The sequence below is a fragment of the Lissotriton helveticus genome, chromosome 7 (genome assembly GCF_964261635.1).
Source record: "Lissotriton helveticus chromosome 7, aLisHel1.1, whole genome shotgun sequence".
Taxonomy (NCBI): domain Eukaryota; kingdom Metazoa; phylum Chordata; class Amphibia; order Caudata; family Salamandridae; genus Lissotriton; species Lissotriton helveticus.
The window spans coordinates 1,488,586,255-1,488,605,121 of NC_136068.1; the positions used below are offsets into that span (position 1 = coordinate 1,488,586,255).

General features: G+C 42.4%; 1 protein-coding gene across 1 annotated transcript in view; it reads right to left on the reverse strand.

The window, feature by feature from the left end:
• Positions 1–2,584: 2,584 nt before the first annotated feature.
• SHISA7 (shisa family member 7) overlaps positions 2,585–18,867 on the reverse strand; it is a 92,979-nt gene continuing 76,696 nt past the window's right edge. Inside the window, exons 3-5 of the mRNA XM_078650904.1 lie at positions 8,171–8,233; positions 6,812–6,967; positions 2,585–3,171 (exon numbers count right to left, since the gene is read on the reverse strand). Coding sequence (XP_078507030.1) covers positions 2,585–3,171; positions 6,812–6,967; positions 8,171–8,233 — 806 coding nt within the window. The remainder of the gene's footprint in view (positions 3,172–6,811; positions 6,968–8,170; positions 8,234–18,867) is intronic.

The window sequence follows — 18,867 nt, forward strand, 5'->3', positions numbered from 1 at the left end:
AGACTGATGGGCGTAAGAATCCTGCTCTGCCCTCACATTCCATCATTCTAAGTTTGTATGTGTACAAAGAGAAAGCAAAGTGTAGTTTATTATATTCCCTTTAATTGATGGTGTTATTACTTATCAAAAATAGTATTGTGGTCCAAATTAATCTATCTTTTGGGGTTTGCCACTAAAATTGTAGAGAGTTGAACGGGAACTTTTAAACTCATATCAGGTTACTATTATGTATGTACATTTGTGAAATCTTCTTTTCAGATTGCAAATAATCATGAAACCACATGTCTTCATTCCTAATTTCCCTTTTGGTCAGTTTGTCTCCGACCCTGATGGAAAGGTAGTAAGTCTAATTGGGCAGTGAACAATGGAGCGCTTTGTGTCTGGCTCATGAGCCAGCAATCTCCAGTAATATTGTATAGAATTTTTCATGAAAAGACAATTTTAGCACTGAAGTGAAGCCTGCAAATTGAAATCCATTATCCAAAAGAGCAAGATGGTATTCCTATTATGTGGTAACATTAGATAGCTCATTGTATGATGTGAAACTCAACCATACATATTGCGTTCCATTTTAAAGTTATTTTTTTATTACTTGCACAGTTAATTGGCTTAAACTGTTGTTTGTGACTAAGGAAAGGGACATGATTACATGCTGAATTTCTGACAATTATGGTTCCGATTTCTTCAAAGCATGTCGGACCCAAAACTGTCCCCTGTCACTATGACCTGAGTCATGTCTTCTCTTTGTATTCAGGAACTTGCATTCTATTAGAAAATATTTTATTAAAATGACTCTTCGCTAATGCTCCTACTATACGTAGTAAGTTGTTGAAGGGCCTCAACAACTGAAGTCCATACCTTCTCTCAGAACCCAGCAACAGTTTCATATTTTTCACTTAAGGAATTTAAGATTGCTGCTAATCTGAGGGAATACGTGATTTCAAAGAGAAAAGCCTATAGCTGTATGGCGTAATATAAAAGTAGAAAACCAAAGCAGAATGTCATTTTCTCGAATGAGCGCACCACATATGACAACAACAGGGGCATATTCTGTTTTGGAATGGTGACCTGTGCCGATCGAGGTGTAGCAGTCTTTGAACTTCACACACCAGATGGCATTTGAACACATTTTGGAGTATATGACTTTTCAGGGAGTAGATTTACATTTCTAAGGAATGTACACATTTGTACAGAGCTGGGTTATCCGAATTGTGAAAGGGAAGACTATCATAAAAAGTCAAATATATGCTAACAGTGCACCTGTTTGATGGCATCAGAGAATGGATCTGTGAAAAATGTATATATTGCATTTGAGTACATAACAAGTCAACAATAATCCTTGCATTAAAAAATTGCCCTTAACGGGACCACTGTGAATGCCTCTGCCACCATCAGGTCAAAAAACTTTAAGGAGAAAACTCCAAGGGAGATCTCGGCTATTGACCTCTGCCACTAGAAAACTGCCTCTTAAGCAATTCGTTCACCTAGTTGCAGCAATGCTGGAGGGGAGGTTGGGAAGAAAGACAGCAATGGCTGCCACCACGCTGGTCCTAGATTCCCGAAAAATGGGTCACCAGCTACGGCACACCCTTTAAGACGGGTGAATTTGCTAACTACAATTATTTCTCTTGTTGGCTTTCTAAACTACACTTTAGAACATCATTTTTTAAAATCATTTTAGTAAGGCATTGTGCTGAATTCTATGGGACTGCACACAACCTTGTATATTATTATTGTTAGACTGAGAAGAACAGAGAAAGTCTGTTGGAAATCAGTGCTATTGATTTCTCCGAGTTTGCTTGTGAAGATTCCTTTTAAACCCTAAAATGCAAAATATAGGACCCTTACCCCCCTCCAAACAAGAGAAACTGAAAATAGCTATAAACCCATAAACATGAAATTTTCAGTGTCCCTCCAATTTATCGAGCAAATCTTCTTTCAATGCCAAACTCTTACTAATTAATAAAGTGACAAGAAGGGGTTAGGAAGAAGGGTTGGCTTCTCTGTGCACCCCAATGATTTTTCTAAATAAACATATGTATTTTTATGTATTGAGTGCTGGAATTCATCATTATTATTTTTAAATGTGTATATTTTTTATCACGTCCCAAATACCTGCCCCTCAATGTGCTGCAGGCTGGACTTTACTTTCTTTTAACAATAACTCTGCTCACGCCTTCACAATTTCTAACTTCCTGTCCAGGGGCGAGGAGTTTTGAAAGTCCCCATCGCTCCCTTTTGCGATTTAACTATCCCTCGTTCCACTTTTGCCTGTCTCGGACGTCGGCTGCAACACCATTGCTGACGTCATATATAAGCGGCGTAAAGTGCCGCATGAGGCAGCTGGGCCGTTCTGAAGAAACAAAAGAAATTTACCTAAGCTCATGAAAAACTAGAGAAAAAAAATATACAGCATATTTCCCGCCATTCCCCTGCCACGGGCGAAGTCAATGGGGGAGAGACAAAGAAGGAGAAGGATTGGGTGTAGATAAGGGAGGCAAGGGGAAAAAAAAACAAAAAACAAAGAGAAAAAACGGCCTCTTTTCAGGTGAAAAAATAAATTCATCGACCATTCAGGCCGAGCTCAAACGGTGACTTCATTTTTGCTCCCGGTTCGCAAGTGCTGGCTAGGATGGTGCCCGGGGATAAACTGCAGCTGCTCAATGGTGTTTTGCCGCTTTGCAGCAAAAGCTTGTCGCCGGTTGGCCGTGTGGTTTCCCATGTCCCAGTTGCTCTTGGGTGAACTTGAGGTGGGATGAGAATTCATCTTGATCATGTGGTGGCGGTCGAGCACTGGGGTGCTGGCGCAGACATTGGTGTGGGAGAGTGCCTTCTGGTGGCCCAGCCGCAGGTCATGGAAAGGTGGAGGCCCACCTCGGTGGTGCATTCGCTCAGGGGACAATAGGTGCTCCTGCGAGTGGATAGCCTCACGGGATAGCAGATGCTCATGGGAGATGACGCGGTCACGGGGGATGGTGTAGTCGTAGTGAACAGGGTGATAGTTGTCTGAAAGGATGTGCTCTTGTGACATTACCCGCCTGGGGGTTTGGCTTTTTTCCGAATAGCCATCGCGATCATAGTTCATTTTCATGACGTGCAAGGGCAAAGTCCCACGTGTAAGCTCAGCCAAGTGTCTCCTCTTCACATAAAAGTCATCCATGTCTTTCTCTGCTTCAGAATAGGGATAGACAAAGAACAAAAAACAATGATGACCATTCACAACCATTTCAAAATATAACAATTAACAATGATTTTCCTTACATCCATACATTTATTTTCTAGCTTTGATGTATTTACCAGATTCAACAAGACTTGTATACAACATTAACGCATAACCCGGATACAGAGCTGAGTTCTAAGCTCAGAAACCCGGTCATGTCTACTGCATCTGGCCACCCCGCCTCCAAGCCTCTGCTTGGTTTTCTGAATGCTGCTACAATAATATTTTTATGTTTTATGAACTGCGTCTGGGTAGAACCGTGGGAACAGAAATTATAAATGGAAGCGTAATACAGTGAATAGCTAAAAACCTTTATTCAGAATGTAAGCATGCCAAATTAATTTTGCAGGGCTGGTGCGGACCACTCTTTGGCAATGTTCATGGCTATCTCCTGGCTTGACACCATGGAACTTAACTTCAATCATTTCCTGATCCGTCCTTATAGTAAAATATTTCTGACACTACTATCCAAATAAAGGCTGGAATAAAGACATGTGTTCATGTGCAGGTCAGTTTAAACCCCCATCTTTTCTATAATGGATTGGTCATGCCAAGGTTCCAGTGACTAGAGTATTTCCGAGAATAAGCATAATTTTGGTGGCTGTTCAGTTGAGAAAGGAATATATTGTTATCTTTTTATCTTTAGATTAAATGAAGAGTGCAAGCCCGATGATAATTCAGAGACCTACAGAATGTGCATAAAAGAAGTTTCCCGTATGTCTGATTTCCAGGGTTTCTTCTGTTTTTTTGTCACATCTTCCTAGCCTCGTTTTTGAGTCATTGACCTCCAAATCTACGCTATTTCTAATATTCAGGAGTATAGCAACTTCTAAGGCTAGTTGCGAAATCACATCTGTTCTAGCTTCAGCTCTTATTAATAACAATCCTCCTGGAATTTAACTGGTAGAGCGGCGTCGCTGTCTGTCTGCTGGAGTCCCTGCTTCTTAGACCTAGGTTGACTACTGTTCCAAAGCGAAGGGTACCATCAAATAAGGGAGTGGAGGAGAATTCTACAATAGAGTACCTAATAATTTATTGTTATTCCAACAATAGAGTTTGCTCCAACCCAAGTTTACACATATGAGATACTTTTTGAGGTCAAACCATTATGATGTTGTTGAAAGGACTTCTATACGATTGTGATCAATTAACCCCTTTACACCCTCACCCCCACTCCTTTCCTCCCTGGTTTGCTGTGTCTTAAAATATCTGGGAGTTCCTTTTGTCCCCTATCAGAAAGTTACTAATGAAAATACATCACATGTTTTGGACCTTGAGGGTGGTCTGGATAAAAAGTCTTTGAAACAGATATCTCTCTGGGTGGCTATGCCCTTCTAATACACACAGCGTTATATCAAAATGGAAGGGAGCCTGATTGAACAACTGTTTAGACAGGAAAAGCTAGTGCAGTTTGAACTCACATGGGAACTGGAGGGAGCAGGAATGATGAGGTTTAAAAGAGTATTACCCATTAGAAAGTATTGAAAAGACTTACGTCGGAAAATCCCATGGATAGCCAGTATATACTGGCTATCAGCCTGTATAGTCCTTTAGGCTGCTACATCTAAATCATACAATGGACCCATAAATAATGTGGACTTTTTGCTTCCACCTACATATTCGCCATAATATATCTGGGTTGTGTGGCAGGTGAGTTGCATTCTATAGGCCCAGCCAAATTCCCAAGAGATATGTGTTTATCATGTCACCTGACACCTTCCTTACAGTAAACAACCATGCGCTGCCCCTAAGCAAATCCTTTGCATATTCATCCTCACCTGCAGTCAATTAATTAATTATAGTACTTGCCTTTTCCTCTCCCATTGCCAACCTTATAACACTTTCTGACAGGAAATACTTCTCTTACTCATGCAAGCTTGTCTGGTTTGTAATTACTCCATTTGATTGCTTTCGCTAATGTAATGTTTTTATATATGTATGTCATTGAAGCGTGCTTATTAGCATAGTTTTAACAAATCACAAAAATAAATAAAAGTAGGAAATCAACCAACACCTCTCCTCTCCATTTCAAGTTCAAGCCTACCTAGACTGTTCCACACATTGAAAAGATGACTATAGTGTCTTCGGCAAGAATGACTTCACACTGCTTTAAGTTCAGTTAGCACTTTCTAGGAGATATTGAGAAGATTACCATAAAGTTGTGGAGCTGGGCATCAAAGGTCTTTGCGGACAGGCCTTTCACAGAGACTGATGACAACTGGCTAACTTGAGCCTATCATTCACAAGGGGCTACGATAGCAGCCAATGTCAGAGATTGAACCCACATTCATCGCGGACTGACCAGTTATCACTCAGGCATATTGGTTTTACCAGTGCTAAGCAGTAATTATAATAAATGTTATGTTATGTTATAACTATTTATAGAGCGCACAAATACCAACAAAGGTGTCTCGGCACTAGCTACTCCTGAAACAGAACAAGATGAAAGAATACAATATAAAAAGACCTAGTTAATAAAAAGCCAAGTTTAAAATATTTTCCTAAACATGAAAAGTGAAGGCAAATCGTTAATCTGACAGGGAAGAGAATTCCAAAGCTTAGCAGTAGCCCCCACAAAGCTTCTGTCACCCCAGTTGGATCTATAGGTTCTGGGGACAACTGATAGATTTGCGCCGGCTGAGTGCAGTGATCTATTCGGGGTGTAAAATAATAACAATTCTTTCAAGAATTCTGGTTCTATATTATGTGTGGCTTTATAGGCAATGCACAGTGCCTTACATTTTTTTCTGTTTCTGATAGGCAGCCAGTGCAGTTGTCTGATTACCTCAGATACAGAATTAAATTTCGGTGTGCCAGACAGTAGTCTAGCAGCAGCATTTTGAACTAGCTGCAGTTTGTTCAGGATTGATTGCTGAGCGTTAATCAGGATACCATTACAATAGTCTACCTTAGACAGAACCAAGGCCAATAGGATCGTTTTCCTAGCTTCCATAGGGATTAACGGAAACCGTTTCTTGTCCATTCTGAGAATGTAAAAAGATGAGCTGACTACTGAGTTAACATGGTAGTCATTAGAAAGCTTATCATTTAGAATGACCCCAAGATTTTATGCCTTGGTAACTGGGACAGAAGGCAGTCCGAGAGTGTCTAGCCACCAACGAGAGGACCATGCCAGAGATAGATTTCCAAACACAATCACCTCGGTCTTTGGGGAATTTAATTTAAGGCAGTGATTGGCCATCCAGGTACTCACTGCCACCAAACCATCATGAAAATTAGACAGGACCCTGTCTCCGTCTTTATTGACGGCAAAAACAATTTGAGTATTGTCTGCGTAAGATGTAAGACCTAAGCCAGCCGATTTGATCAGTAGTGCCTAGTCGGTCACGAAAATGTTAAAAAGGGTGGGACTGATGGAGGAGCCCTGTGGGACTCCACATGGTAGAGAATATGTATGCAATATTAATTTCTATTAAACGTTGCACACGGTTTTCCCTTCTAAAAAACGGTGCCTGATGCTTGCAAAAATTCAACCTAAAATATTCACGCGAGAGTAATTTTGTACAGAACATAAATTATATTGCCATTTATTAACTCACAAGGAAGTGAAACATACGAAAAATGACTTACCAAGTCTCTTGAGGGAGGAGTATCTGCTGAGATCAGACTTCATGGCAGTTTCATAAGAAGGCGGCAGATGAGAGAGGTTGTGGAAGGAGCGAGAGAAGGACATGGTGTTGTACTTGTTGGAGGAATTTGGAAGCTGGGCATTGTTCATTCGACAGTCTAGACAGGAAGAGGCAGAAGAGATAAGCCACAAAGAAGAGAGGCAGAGAGAGTAGTTGCACGGAATAATGCTAGGGGTGCAGTCACATGAAAATTGGTTTTAGCAATTGGGGAATGTTCATGCATAAAGGAGAAGAAAGAAATGTAATTGATAGATGGAAAAATCATAAAAAAGAGGAGAGCAAAACGTAAGTAGAGAGTATCTGAATAGAAGATGGAATTGTGAAGAGAGCATAGAAATGAAGACGGTAAGGATGGGAAGGCAGAAGATGTTACCAAAAAGAGACAAAAAACAGAGTGTGGGGAAGACATCCAAAGTATGAAGCAAAATTATTAAAAAATGAATGGTTACAGAAAAAGTAGAGGTCAGAAAATGTTGATAGTCGTTGATAGGAGGAAAAAGAGAAAGCGGGGAAATATTAGGATGGAGTAGTGTGGACCATGACGGTAACTGAAACCCAGATAAAGAGGAGAAATGGGTCTGGAAGAAGAATGGGGAATAAAGTAGAGAAATGGGATCTGAGAGAGTAGAGGTAGGGAAGGTCAAACAAGCAAAGATAGAACGTGAAGGTTATTAAAGATTAACTTTGAGAAATTTACAGGTATTACAAGGAGTGATAAATTGATAATGAAGAAAAAAAGACTAATTGAGTAACATATAGAGAAATAATAAACAGGGAAGTGATTAACAGACAGATCCAAGAGTCGGAGAAAGCAATATGGAAATCGGAAACCTGAGAGATTATTTTGAATTGAAAGACCATTAGGTTTCTCCAGGAAACTGATTAAAAGTCTGGACTCGCAGAGTACTCAGGTATGCATCAGCAGTCATGCACAGGTGCTCATGCATCTGTCACAGTCGCTACTGCGGAACAGGATTGGGGAGCATTGGCAGTACAAGCGGTTTCAAGGCGTCAGAGTTGACGTCATTCAAGGTGGCGAGCATTGACATTTGACAAGGATGAAAGATGTGCAACCCCAGCGCTGGCATCACAGAGGGAGCCCTCATCATCCAACGCTTACTGCAAGAGCTGGGGCCGATAAGACACCCATTGGTGGACGCGGAGAGGGAGGGTGAAGGAAAAGAGAGCTCCGCGTCAACGCTGAAGTAAATCAGCAGAGGTCAGGGAGGGTGGACGCAATGAGTCAGGTTTACCCTGGCGTGAAAATATCATTATGAATTTTATTGGAGCCATTACTTACCGAGTGTGGACGAGTGCTTGGGACTGTTGACTGTAAGATGAATAAAATTATGATGCATGTTATCTGAAAAAGAGAAAGGCATTGTGTCAGGGTGAGTGCCTCAGCGAGCTGCAGAGGGGCTGTTGGTCTTTTTCATTTATCCCAGCATGGATTTTCGATCTCAGCAAACACAGTCACATTATTTTCCAGTCCACTGGGGTAAAAGGCACAGCTCCCCCCTGATGTCTTCTGTAGAAAGAACCTTTATCGGTGGCGTTCACGCTTTGTTACAAAACAACAATTGATTGAGTTGTCAGACGTTGGTCAACCATGCTGAACCACAGCACTACTCAGGCAAGCTGACAGTAAAGGGAATGGCTGTGTCCTATATACCCTTATGTACTCATTCAAATGTCTAAATATATGAAGATTATTTTTTGCTGGCGACACTGCTGCACATATGTCTTACCTGTAGGCCATAGGTTCAACACCTGGCAAGCTGCATCCTCTCACACCCTTTGCAAGTAGCACAACTGAGGCCTTCATATGAGTGACTTGATAATTCCGAAGGAGCCGGTAAAAGGAGTTACCAGCTACATCCGAATTATAAATGTTGAGGAAACACCGTAGCTCCTTGGTTTTGCACCCAGACAGGCATGGCCCCATGATAATTATCAGCTGTTACATCAGGACACTTCACTTTGCGTATTTTACTAAGTGTTTATTTTCCACACTAGTCTGCGCATTGTGCAGTAGTGCATCCCATATAATTTGCTGTACAACGCAAGCCATTACATTCAATTAAATATTCGACTTCACGTGTTACAAAATCTACGTAAAAAAATGTTTTTGTTAGAGCACTTATAAAAACATACATCAACAAGTTCTACAACACCATTCGACATTTAAAAAAACGTATCCAAGCCCTAACTTCCAACCATCCTTCACCTTAAAAAAAATATCCACCTCTAAACACCCCCCACCCTAAAATCCTAAAAAAATCCCACCCCTAAACACCACCCATCCCAGGACCCTAAAAACCCATCTTCGGCCCAAAACACCACACATCCCTCAAAACTAAAAACCTCTCTCCAACCCTACCCTAAATACAACTCATCCCTGAACCCTAAAAAAACATCTCTACCCCTAAACATCACAATACCTGAACACTGAAAAAACCGTCTCCACCCCTACCGTAAATATCATCTATTGGTGAACTGTAAAACTCCTCTCCATCCTTAAATGCCACCATCCCTGAACCCTAAAAACCTCTCATAACCACTAGCCTAAACATCATTCACAACTGAACTCTAAAACTCCCCTCCACCCATAAATGCCACCATCCCTGAACCCTAAAAACCCTCATCACCCCTAACCCCCACCATCCATGAACCCTAAAAGCCTTTCTCCACCCCTAAACACCACCCACCACTGAACACTAAAGCCCCCTCTCCACCCAAGACACCACCCACTCCTTCTCTAAACACCAACCATTTTCGATTCCTGAAACCCCTCTCAACCCTTAACCACCACCCATTTGTGATCCATACAAACTCCTCTCCACCCCCAAATACTACCCATCTTGGAACCCTAATAAATCCCCTCTTCACCCCCTAAACTCCACCCATCTCACTACCAAAACCATTTTATAATTTACCTGTATGCAAAGTAACAACTTCCTTTGTAGACACATGCTATGTAATGACTCTTGATGTAACATTTACAACAATGTGAAAAGATGGAGGTAACTGCCCTATGAAGTAAACACACTGATATTAGCGTAACGTGAAATACTGGGTAACACATCTAAATCTAATCCTGCATGTTACTCCCCAAAAATTTGGGATTCATATTATTTACCCCTACTGAAATTGCCTGAATTAGCAACCTCTCTCTCAGACCCCCCTCCTCCGCAATAATAATAAATCAGTGAGAGGGAAACATGGATTATTATGGGACGGTGAAGATAATGGCATTGGTTGGTTAATATCAAATTCATTAAAGTTTCAAGGGGCAATTCATTTTGTGGTATGTGTTACATACATATTTAATTTAATAACAGTGTAATGTCCCGGAGAGGAATGGAAATGCGACCTAATGAGTAAAGAGGTCCAGTGTATTTCCCCGCCTGTACCCTGCTGTGCCAGCCTCCTTCTTAGTCCCGCAGTCTGGTCAGAATTACTGACCGATGGACAGGCAGAGCAGATCTAGGCAGAGTGGATGGATGCTTTAAGTGCTTTCAGTGGGTGGGAAAGATGGGAGGGTCTCCCAAGCGGAGTGGGGCCAAAGAAGCATGACTAGAAATCCTTTCCAAGTGGAGTGAACTGTTCTATTAAGGGTGTGGCTTAAAACGTGAACTAAAGTCCTGTGCTTCACACGGCATGCAATCTGACTAGCACCTCTCTGTAGGTTTGCTGTTATTGCATCTAGACATATCACACACCAATGAACAGATCTAAAATAGGCCAGAACTTTTGACTTTGCCAATGCCTGTTAACAATATTAGGTAAATGAGTAACAACAATGTTTTTGGTGGGAATAATTAGAACTGAAAATGTTTCAATTCTGAAAATATAAGGCTGTGAACTGAACATTACTAAAGTAGGTGGAATGACTGGTCTTCAGAGTCCACTTTCCTCTGCTGTCTCTCACTGTGTTAGTCACTTTCATCATTTAACTCCCCACATCTCTCTGACATTCTCCATCTACATATCTCTCAGGTCCTCTACTTCCTCTTCACCTCTGTCTTTTCATTCTGCATTTACTTTCTTACATCACTTCCCCCTCACCATGCCCCCTCACACACACACATGCAAAAACACACAACACAAACTCTTTCACACACACGCACTTTCCTCACCAGTAAACACAGCCATTTCTTCTTCTTTGGTGTGCCACCGTTTCAAGAGCAGTGTGTACGTCCTTCATACAATTTCATTTAAAGTGGTAATTACCATTGATACATATACACCCACCAATCCCTCTTCACACTGCGCTGCGAGGCCAAGGATTAGAAGCCTTTGTGATCCACTGGGAGAAACTCGCACTGCCTTCAGCGTCACTACTCTAGAGCTCGCTATCATGCCCCATCATAAACCCCCATCAGCAACCTCAACTCCCCCAGACACCTTGAGGCAACTCAGGTTACAGTCTACACTATATATGAGTCGCAAATTGTATGAAAAACACTCCAGAAACACAAAAACTGGAAAAACAATTATTCTAAGGGAATGTAAATTGAAGTAAACATGGAGAGTAACGCTGACAGGGCACTCTATGGGTAAAATTGTTAGGTCACTGGGGAAGGGTGTAGGAATAATGAAAGCCGAAGGCAAGAACGGACTATGATATGTGTAAACTTCATTCAGGGCACACAGTCACATCATTCATGCAAGGAGCACTGGACTAAAATGATAGTGCAATTCTTTGTGTAGGTTTCGTGCAGCACTAGGGCACAAAAAAGCACTTAAGATGCTTGTGTCTGATGAATACTCTTTTTTCACTGAACCTGGTCTCTTTTCTGCTAAAAAAAAACTCACCACCTTCAGTAGACCCTCGCTTGGAGGGCCTCAGCTAATCAAATGCCATTTCTTTCTTTTTCCATCTGAAAACCCTGATTCGGGGTTGGTAAAACCGACCTTGAGAGGGTTCATAGTGCGTACTATTCCAACAGGTCGATAGGAGGCCCGGGTGAAATTTGCATTATTGCTGAAATGCCCCAAAAATTATTCGACTTTGGCATTTTGCACTATTTTTAGCACGAAATTCTTCCTTCAGCATTTTGAGCATGAAATGCTACAATTTTTTGGCACGAGAAAGAAATGAGTACCACAAAATACTTTGCAAAAGTACACGTGATGGGAACATCAGTTACTCATGTTCAAATCGTTCACATTCTTCCAATGATTCTGTGGTAGGATTTCTGCACAAATTAATGATCAATTACATATTCTTGCAGAATATATGACGTTACAACGAATTCCGTTGCAACGCATGCCTTTACCACGCATGCGTTACAACGGAATTCGTTTACCACGCATTACATTTACCACAATTACTAGCGTGGTGACGTCATACGTCGTTAAGAGAAAGCGGAAGTTTATTTTCCGTTTTCTCTTAAACGACGCTGATACCCGACGTGACTTCAGGTGAGTTTTTTTTGGGGGGGGGGAGACCCCCCCAGGCCCCCGTTTTTTTACTTTTTACCTTTACCACATATACCTTTACTACAAACCTCGTAGTAAAGGTATGCGTGGTAAAGGCTTTCGTGTTAACCACGCATGCGTTGTACTGCATGCGTGGTTAACGATTTCGTTGTAAAGGCTTCGTTGTAATGGCCGTTTCCCATTCTTGCATAATTTAAGGCATTTTGTGTAAGAATCGTGATAGGAAATGCCAGAAATTACACCAGCGTAAATGAAGTTTTGCCTAGGTCTATAGAAGCTGTTTGTGCCTAATCAAACCCCTCTGGTGGACAAAATGTGAGTTACAATCAGTCAAACTTGGTATTTGCTTGCACAGGCACCAACCCTCCCTGAAATATGGTGTGTATCAGGGTATGTTGCGGATCATTTTACAAGGTTATATCAAATTATTTCTTATGGAGCCTTTTTGTGTCTGTATAACTGGGGCACATTATTCCATTTCTATCCAGCAGCCTTTCTCCAATTTTATTTGCCCTCAATCATATAAAAAATGCATTACCTTTGCACTGTTGCACGCCTACACAGCTCTTTATCACAAAAGCCCTATTAGGGCCCTATTACCTGAGTGATATGCTTTACTCCTATGGAGCCCAAAACTACATTAAAGACTCAAAGCAGGACTTTTGTGCCTTTGCTCCAGGACTTCAGAATCCCATTCTGGCTGTTCTATATAGCTTATTCCTATGCTGCTGGCATTCTGTGAAAATTTTCCTCAGTGTCTTTCCCAACTCACATCCATGATTGGTATCACTTATAAGATAGATAGGAAGCATGTTATAAGAATCTGCACTATGCTTGCACTGGACTGGAAACCAGTTCCAATAACTGCAAGGAACTCCTCAACATCTTCAGAGAATATTCCAACCCCTCAGCAGCCACCATCACCCAATCAGGACCTTGGCAACAACCTCACAGACTTTTTTTCATAACAAAATACTCAAGATATACAGTAACTTAGAACCCCAACACACTTCAGAAGACCCCCTTGGACTACTGCCCACTACCACCAAGAACAATCATCAACTAACAGACTCGGATCCTCTCCCTGCAGAAGTCACTGATGAAATTATGAAAACTATCAACTTTGGAGCTCCCACCGATACCTGCTCACACCGTATCTACAACTTAGGAGGAACTTTGTTCAGTGCTTACCTCACCACCCTTATCAACACCTCCGTCCATAGCGCAACTTTTCAGGCAACTGGAAACATGCTGAGGTAAAAGCACTCCTGAAAAAACCCTCAGCAGACGCACAAGAACTCAGTAACTACCAACCTATCTCGCTCCTACCCTTCCCTTCTCTTCCCTTCCAGACTCATGGAGAAAGTGATCAACAGGCAACTCTCCAACCATCTAGACCAGCACCACCTCCTCGGCATCCCTCAGTCAGGATTCCGCAGCACGGAAACTCCCTTATCACAGCAACCAACCACATCCAGACCATCATGGACACAGGGGAAACTGCTGCTGTCATCCTCCTCGACTCCTATGCATCTTTCAATACCATATCTCACAGGACCCTGCTCTCAAGACTCCATAAATCCAGAATACAAGAAGCCACCCTGAGATGGATCGCCTTCTTCCTCAACGATAGAACTCAGGGAGTCAGATTCCTACCGTATACCTCCGAACCCAAGAACCTTGCCTGTGGAGTCCCTCAAGGATCTTCCCTAAGCCCAACCCTTTTCAATATATATATGTCACCTATCACTTGTGTCATAAGAGCTCACTGAATCAACATCCTACATCCTAAATCCTACATTGGCAACACTCAGCTCATTCTCTCCCTCACAGACAATAAATAACAACACCATGAGGACCAACTTCACAACCTGCACGATAAATGTTACAAACTGGATGAAAGAGTACTGCCTAAAACTCAACACAGGTAAAATGGAAGTCCTGATCTTCAGGAACAAGAGCTGTCCATGGGACTCCTACTGTGGCTAGCCACACAACAGATCACGCCAGAAACCTTAGAATCATCCTTGAAGACAAACTGATGATTACCAAACAGGTGAACGCTGTAACATCTTCCTGCTTCTTCCTACTAAGAATGCTCCTAAAGATCTTCAAGTGGCTGCCAACCAACACGAGCTGCACGGTCACCCACGCACTCATTCAGACTGGACTATGGCAGCACATTCTATGCCGGCATCTCCAACCAGCTCACCCAAGACTCCAGACCACCTACAAAGCCGCCGCCAGACTAGTCCTAAAGATAATCTGAAGCACACATCACTCCCTACCTCAGACAACTACACTGGCTGCCAATTCCAAAACACAGACAGTTCAAGCTACTTATTCACGCTTACATAGGCTCTACAACACCGGACCTGCCTACAGCAACCACTGCCTTCACTTTTACCATCCAACCAGACAACTACGCTCAGCCTCTCTCTCCTTTGCATACATCCCTTATTCGCAGAGGCAAAACAGGAGGCCGATCCTTCTCCTGCATTGCCACCAAGGCCTAGAATAACATTCTCCATCACGTCAGGACCTCCCCCTCTTTACTCGACTTTTGCATGGAACTGAAGACCTGGCTGTTCAACTAGAAGTCCCGCTCGGCCTACACTCCTGCTCCAGCACCTGGATACCCTCATGGGTGGTAAGTTGCACTCTACACATCAGCATATCATAACAATTCTACTGCTTTTACTTCCCCACCTTTACTTCATTCCATGTTAACTTCTCTCATCTATCCATACTATCTATGACTAATTTACTTAATTTTTCCTTCACTTTATCCCCTGGCCGTGACCCTAAACCTGACCATGTTATAATGATTTCCTTAACCTTATTTTTCATCTGATTAGATTACATAAATACTGATTTTTACCTTTACAATACATTGAATTACATTGAAATTGTAACTATATAAAGAGTAACTTACATTATTCTAACACTACACATAACTCCGTCCTACATTGAATTCAATTAATATTAATTTGTTCATTATAATTAATTAATACATACTCAAATCACCCCCCTATTTTTATCTATTTAAATATAGTGACAAAAAACAACCCAAATAAAACACTAACACATCCTATAAATAATGAAATTGAAATACTATAAAAGGTAATTTTAATAATATTAATTTATATTGCATGACATAAACATTTCCCCAATGGCAACTTAAATCAATTATAAATATTACTCTAATCTCTAACCCTGATGGTGAGCTATTATTAAATAAAAGTATTTTAATTAAATATTTTTTTCAATTAGTTACAGTTGCTAAATATAACCAAAAATAAAACAAAGGTATATTAATTTTAATTATTTACTAAACATTTTGAGACGTTTTGCACCCTAATAAATTCTACAAATTGTGAAAGTTATTTTTACAACTGTTTTGAAGATGTGGCGGTATAATTCAGTAACTGAAGGGTAGTAAATGTGGAATACTGACAGTAGTAAATGTTTGGACAGCAGTCCACTACTTGCCTGCAGGGATAGGTGCAGAATGCAGCACAAATAGAAAGAGCAAAATGTGAAGAGAAATGTATAATTTCTCCTACGACCAGGTTTAAACTGACCTTAGTTTTTGGCGCTGCCCCATGCTTGTAAATATTGGGCAGCGTCAAAAAGCAATAGGTGTGGTGGCAAAACCCCCACTGTAACACCCATTGCATGACCCTTTCACGATAAGTGAAGCGTGAAAAGAGCCATATTTACAAGGTGGCCTTAAGCCACATAAAGCGTCTTCAACGCCACCTTGTAAATAAGGTGAAGGGGATTTCTCCACCAGAACGTCACAACAAGTGATGTTTTGGTGGCGATATCCCCTTTTAAATAAGCCTCATAATTTTACCATCTGTATTCCATTCACTCTCCCTCTATCCGCTGTTCACCTTTTAAACAGATGTCAGGCAGGCAAACTCACAGAGTATGACCGGTCTTTCGATCTGTCTGTGCCACTCCACCTGGCTAAACTTTGTTAAACACATTTCTTTTTACACTCTTGCCCCTTTTCCCCCTCACTTCCTTAACACTGCCACCAACACTGGCACAGAGTGGCATCCAGCTGGATCTGACAGATGTGCCTAAACCACACCTGGAATCTGTGGCACTTCCTGCGACACCCCATCTACCTGCCAGTGTAGTGCATCATAACAAAATAGCACCACCGGCCACAATAGAAGACACAGTGAAGAAAGGCCGATGGAGAATGCTAGCTCCCACATGCCTAAGAGGTTGTCGCTGTGCTAGGGGTGGGCAGAGGGCATCAGGGGTGCTCCGCATCTCCTATAACCTGGGCCCAAACATAATTGCAGAACTGCAAGTGAATGGGTTTGCACCATCACTCTCCAAACCTGTGAAATGGCTAGGGTTCCTGATTGCCGCATTACTAATGTTAGTACCACACACCAACAGACTGGCGCAATCTACAAATGTCTTTCTTCACCGGGTAAAAAAGATGAAGTATCTACTCTCCAAGCAGCAGCTGGAGACAGCAGCACGTGCTCATCATCTCTAGAGTTGATACCATTGGTGTCATGGACACTCCTTCTCAGAAACACCCGGAACACCTTGCCGACCCAACCAAGACCATTCCCAGACATCCTGTCATTCCGAAAAGGGCTATAGATGTTTTTAGGAAGAGAAGGCAAGAACATTTAAAGTACATTCAATTCAAAGAAATCACCTTGTTAAAGAATCTGAATTAAAGACAGTCCCCTTCCTAGTGCATATTCTTTTGTTCCCCACTACTCTCACCCTGGGTCTCCGTATGTTCTTAGGCAATTAAAACACAGTACCCTCATTTCAAACCCTCCATCTGCTTTCACATATCCTAGCATGTGTATTCGTTCTATGTAAAGGGCTCTAATTCCACATGGTGCAGAAGTACCATAGAAACCACATAAATAAATAAGACATGAAGCAACACCTGACTACATTCCAAATGTGTGAAGCAGCGTAGACGCTCTTTTCCCCGGCCAGCACGCAGATTCTAATGTCGTACTTAAGGAAATAATGAGTTTGTACTTTTTTCGGAATTGGGTCCTTTGATTAGTGATCAGTGGGACACTCAAACAGCGCATCACCGAACATAAACATACAGTCCACGTGGGACTTTAACACAAAAGTCAACAAAGCAATAAATTCTACAGAGCAATTTACTTTCTCATGCTCTATCTGTAGGCAGTGGCGACTGGCATCTACGGGGAGGGGAAGGGGGTAGGGGACTGCGTGTGTAAAATATTATTAAAAAACATACCTAATAGGACGTCCTCGCTCCGGACCTCTTCATTGCAGGAACTGGAACCGAATGCTGGAGCTCCCTTGCCCAATCCTGGCTCTTCTCAGTGCAGTGGCGTAACAAAACTTGAGGGGGCCCCCTGCAAACTACATGGAAGGGGCCCCCCTCCCATCCTCCGTGCCAGTCTAGAGCTCTCAGGCCAGCGACCTGCCATCCTGCAGGGGATGCGGGGCGATTGTTATGCCACTGTCACCAATGCAGCCATTATAAGTAACACTGGATGGTGGAGTTAAAGGTTGGGCTTCGTCTGCCAGCAGGCTATCATAGGTGGTGGTCCATTCATTACAGGGTCCCTGTCATCAGTATGCCGGGGAAGTTTGCCCAAGTTTAGGTGGGTTTCCTGATGCAGACTCCTGTCATGATATACAACATCGGGCCCACTCATCGTTCAGTTTTGACAAAAGTGCATCCACTGCTCTTTCTGGTTTCCGTTTTAAAACATTAGACAAAGCGACAATGCAGTATTTCAAAATCACTCTCTCTCCACTCTCTCTCCACTGTCTCCCTCCACTCTCCACTCTCCTTCCACTCCCTCTCGACTCTCTCTCTCCCTTCTCTCTCTCTACTCTCTCCAGTCTCTCTACTCTCTCTCTCTCCACTCTCTTTACTCTCTCTCTCTCTACTCTCTCTCCACTCTCTCTACTCTCTCTCTCCACTCTCTCTCTCTCTCCACTCTCGCTCCCTCTCCATTCACTCTCTCCTTTCTCTCTCCACTGTCTCTCTCTCCACTGTCTCTCCACTGTCTCTACTCTCTCCCCACTCTCTCTCCACTCTCTCTCCACTCTCTCTCCACTGTCTCTCTCTCTCCACTATCTCTACTCTCTCCCCACTCTCTCTCTCCACTCTCTCTCTCTCCACTCTCTCTCTCCACACTCTCGACTCTCTCTCTCCACTCTCTCTCCACTCTCTTCACTCTCTCTCCACTCTCTCTCCACTCTGTCCACTCTCTTTCCACTTTCTCTCTCTCCACGCTCTCTCTCTCCACTCTCTCTCTCTCAACTCTCTCTCTACACTCTCTCTCTCTCCACTCTCTCTCTCGACACTCTCTCTTCACTGTCTCTCTCTCCACTGTCTCTCTTCACTCTCTCTCTCCACTCTCTCTCTCTACTCTCTCTCTCTCTACTCTCTCTACACTCTCCCTCCACTCTCTCTTCACTCTCTCTCTCTCTTCACTGTCTGTCTCCACTCTCTCTCTCTCCACTCTCTCTCTCTCCACTCTCTCTCCCTCTCCACTCTCTCTCTCC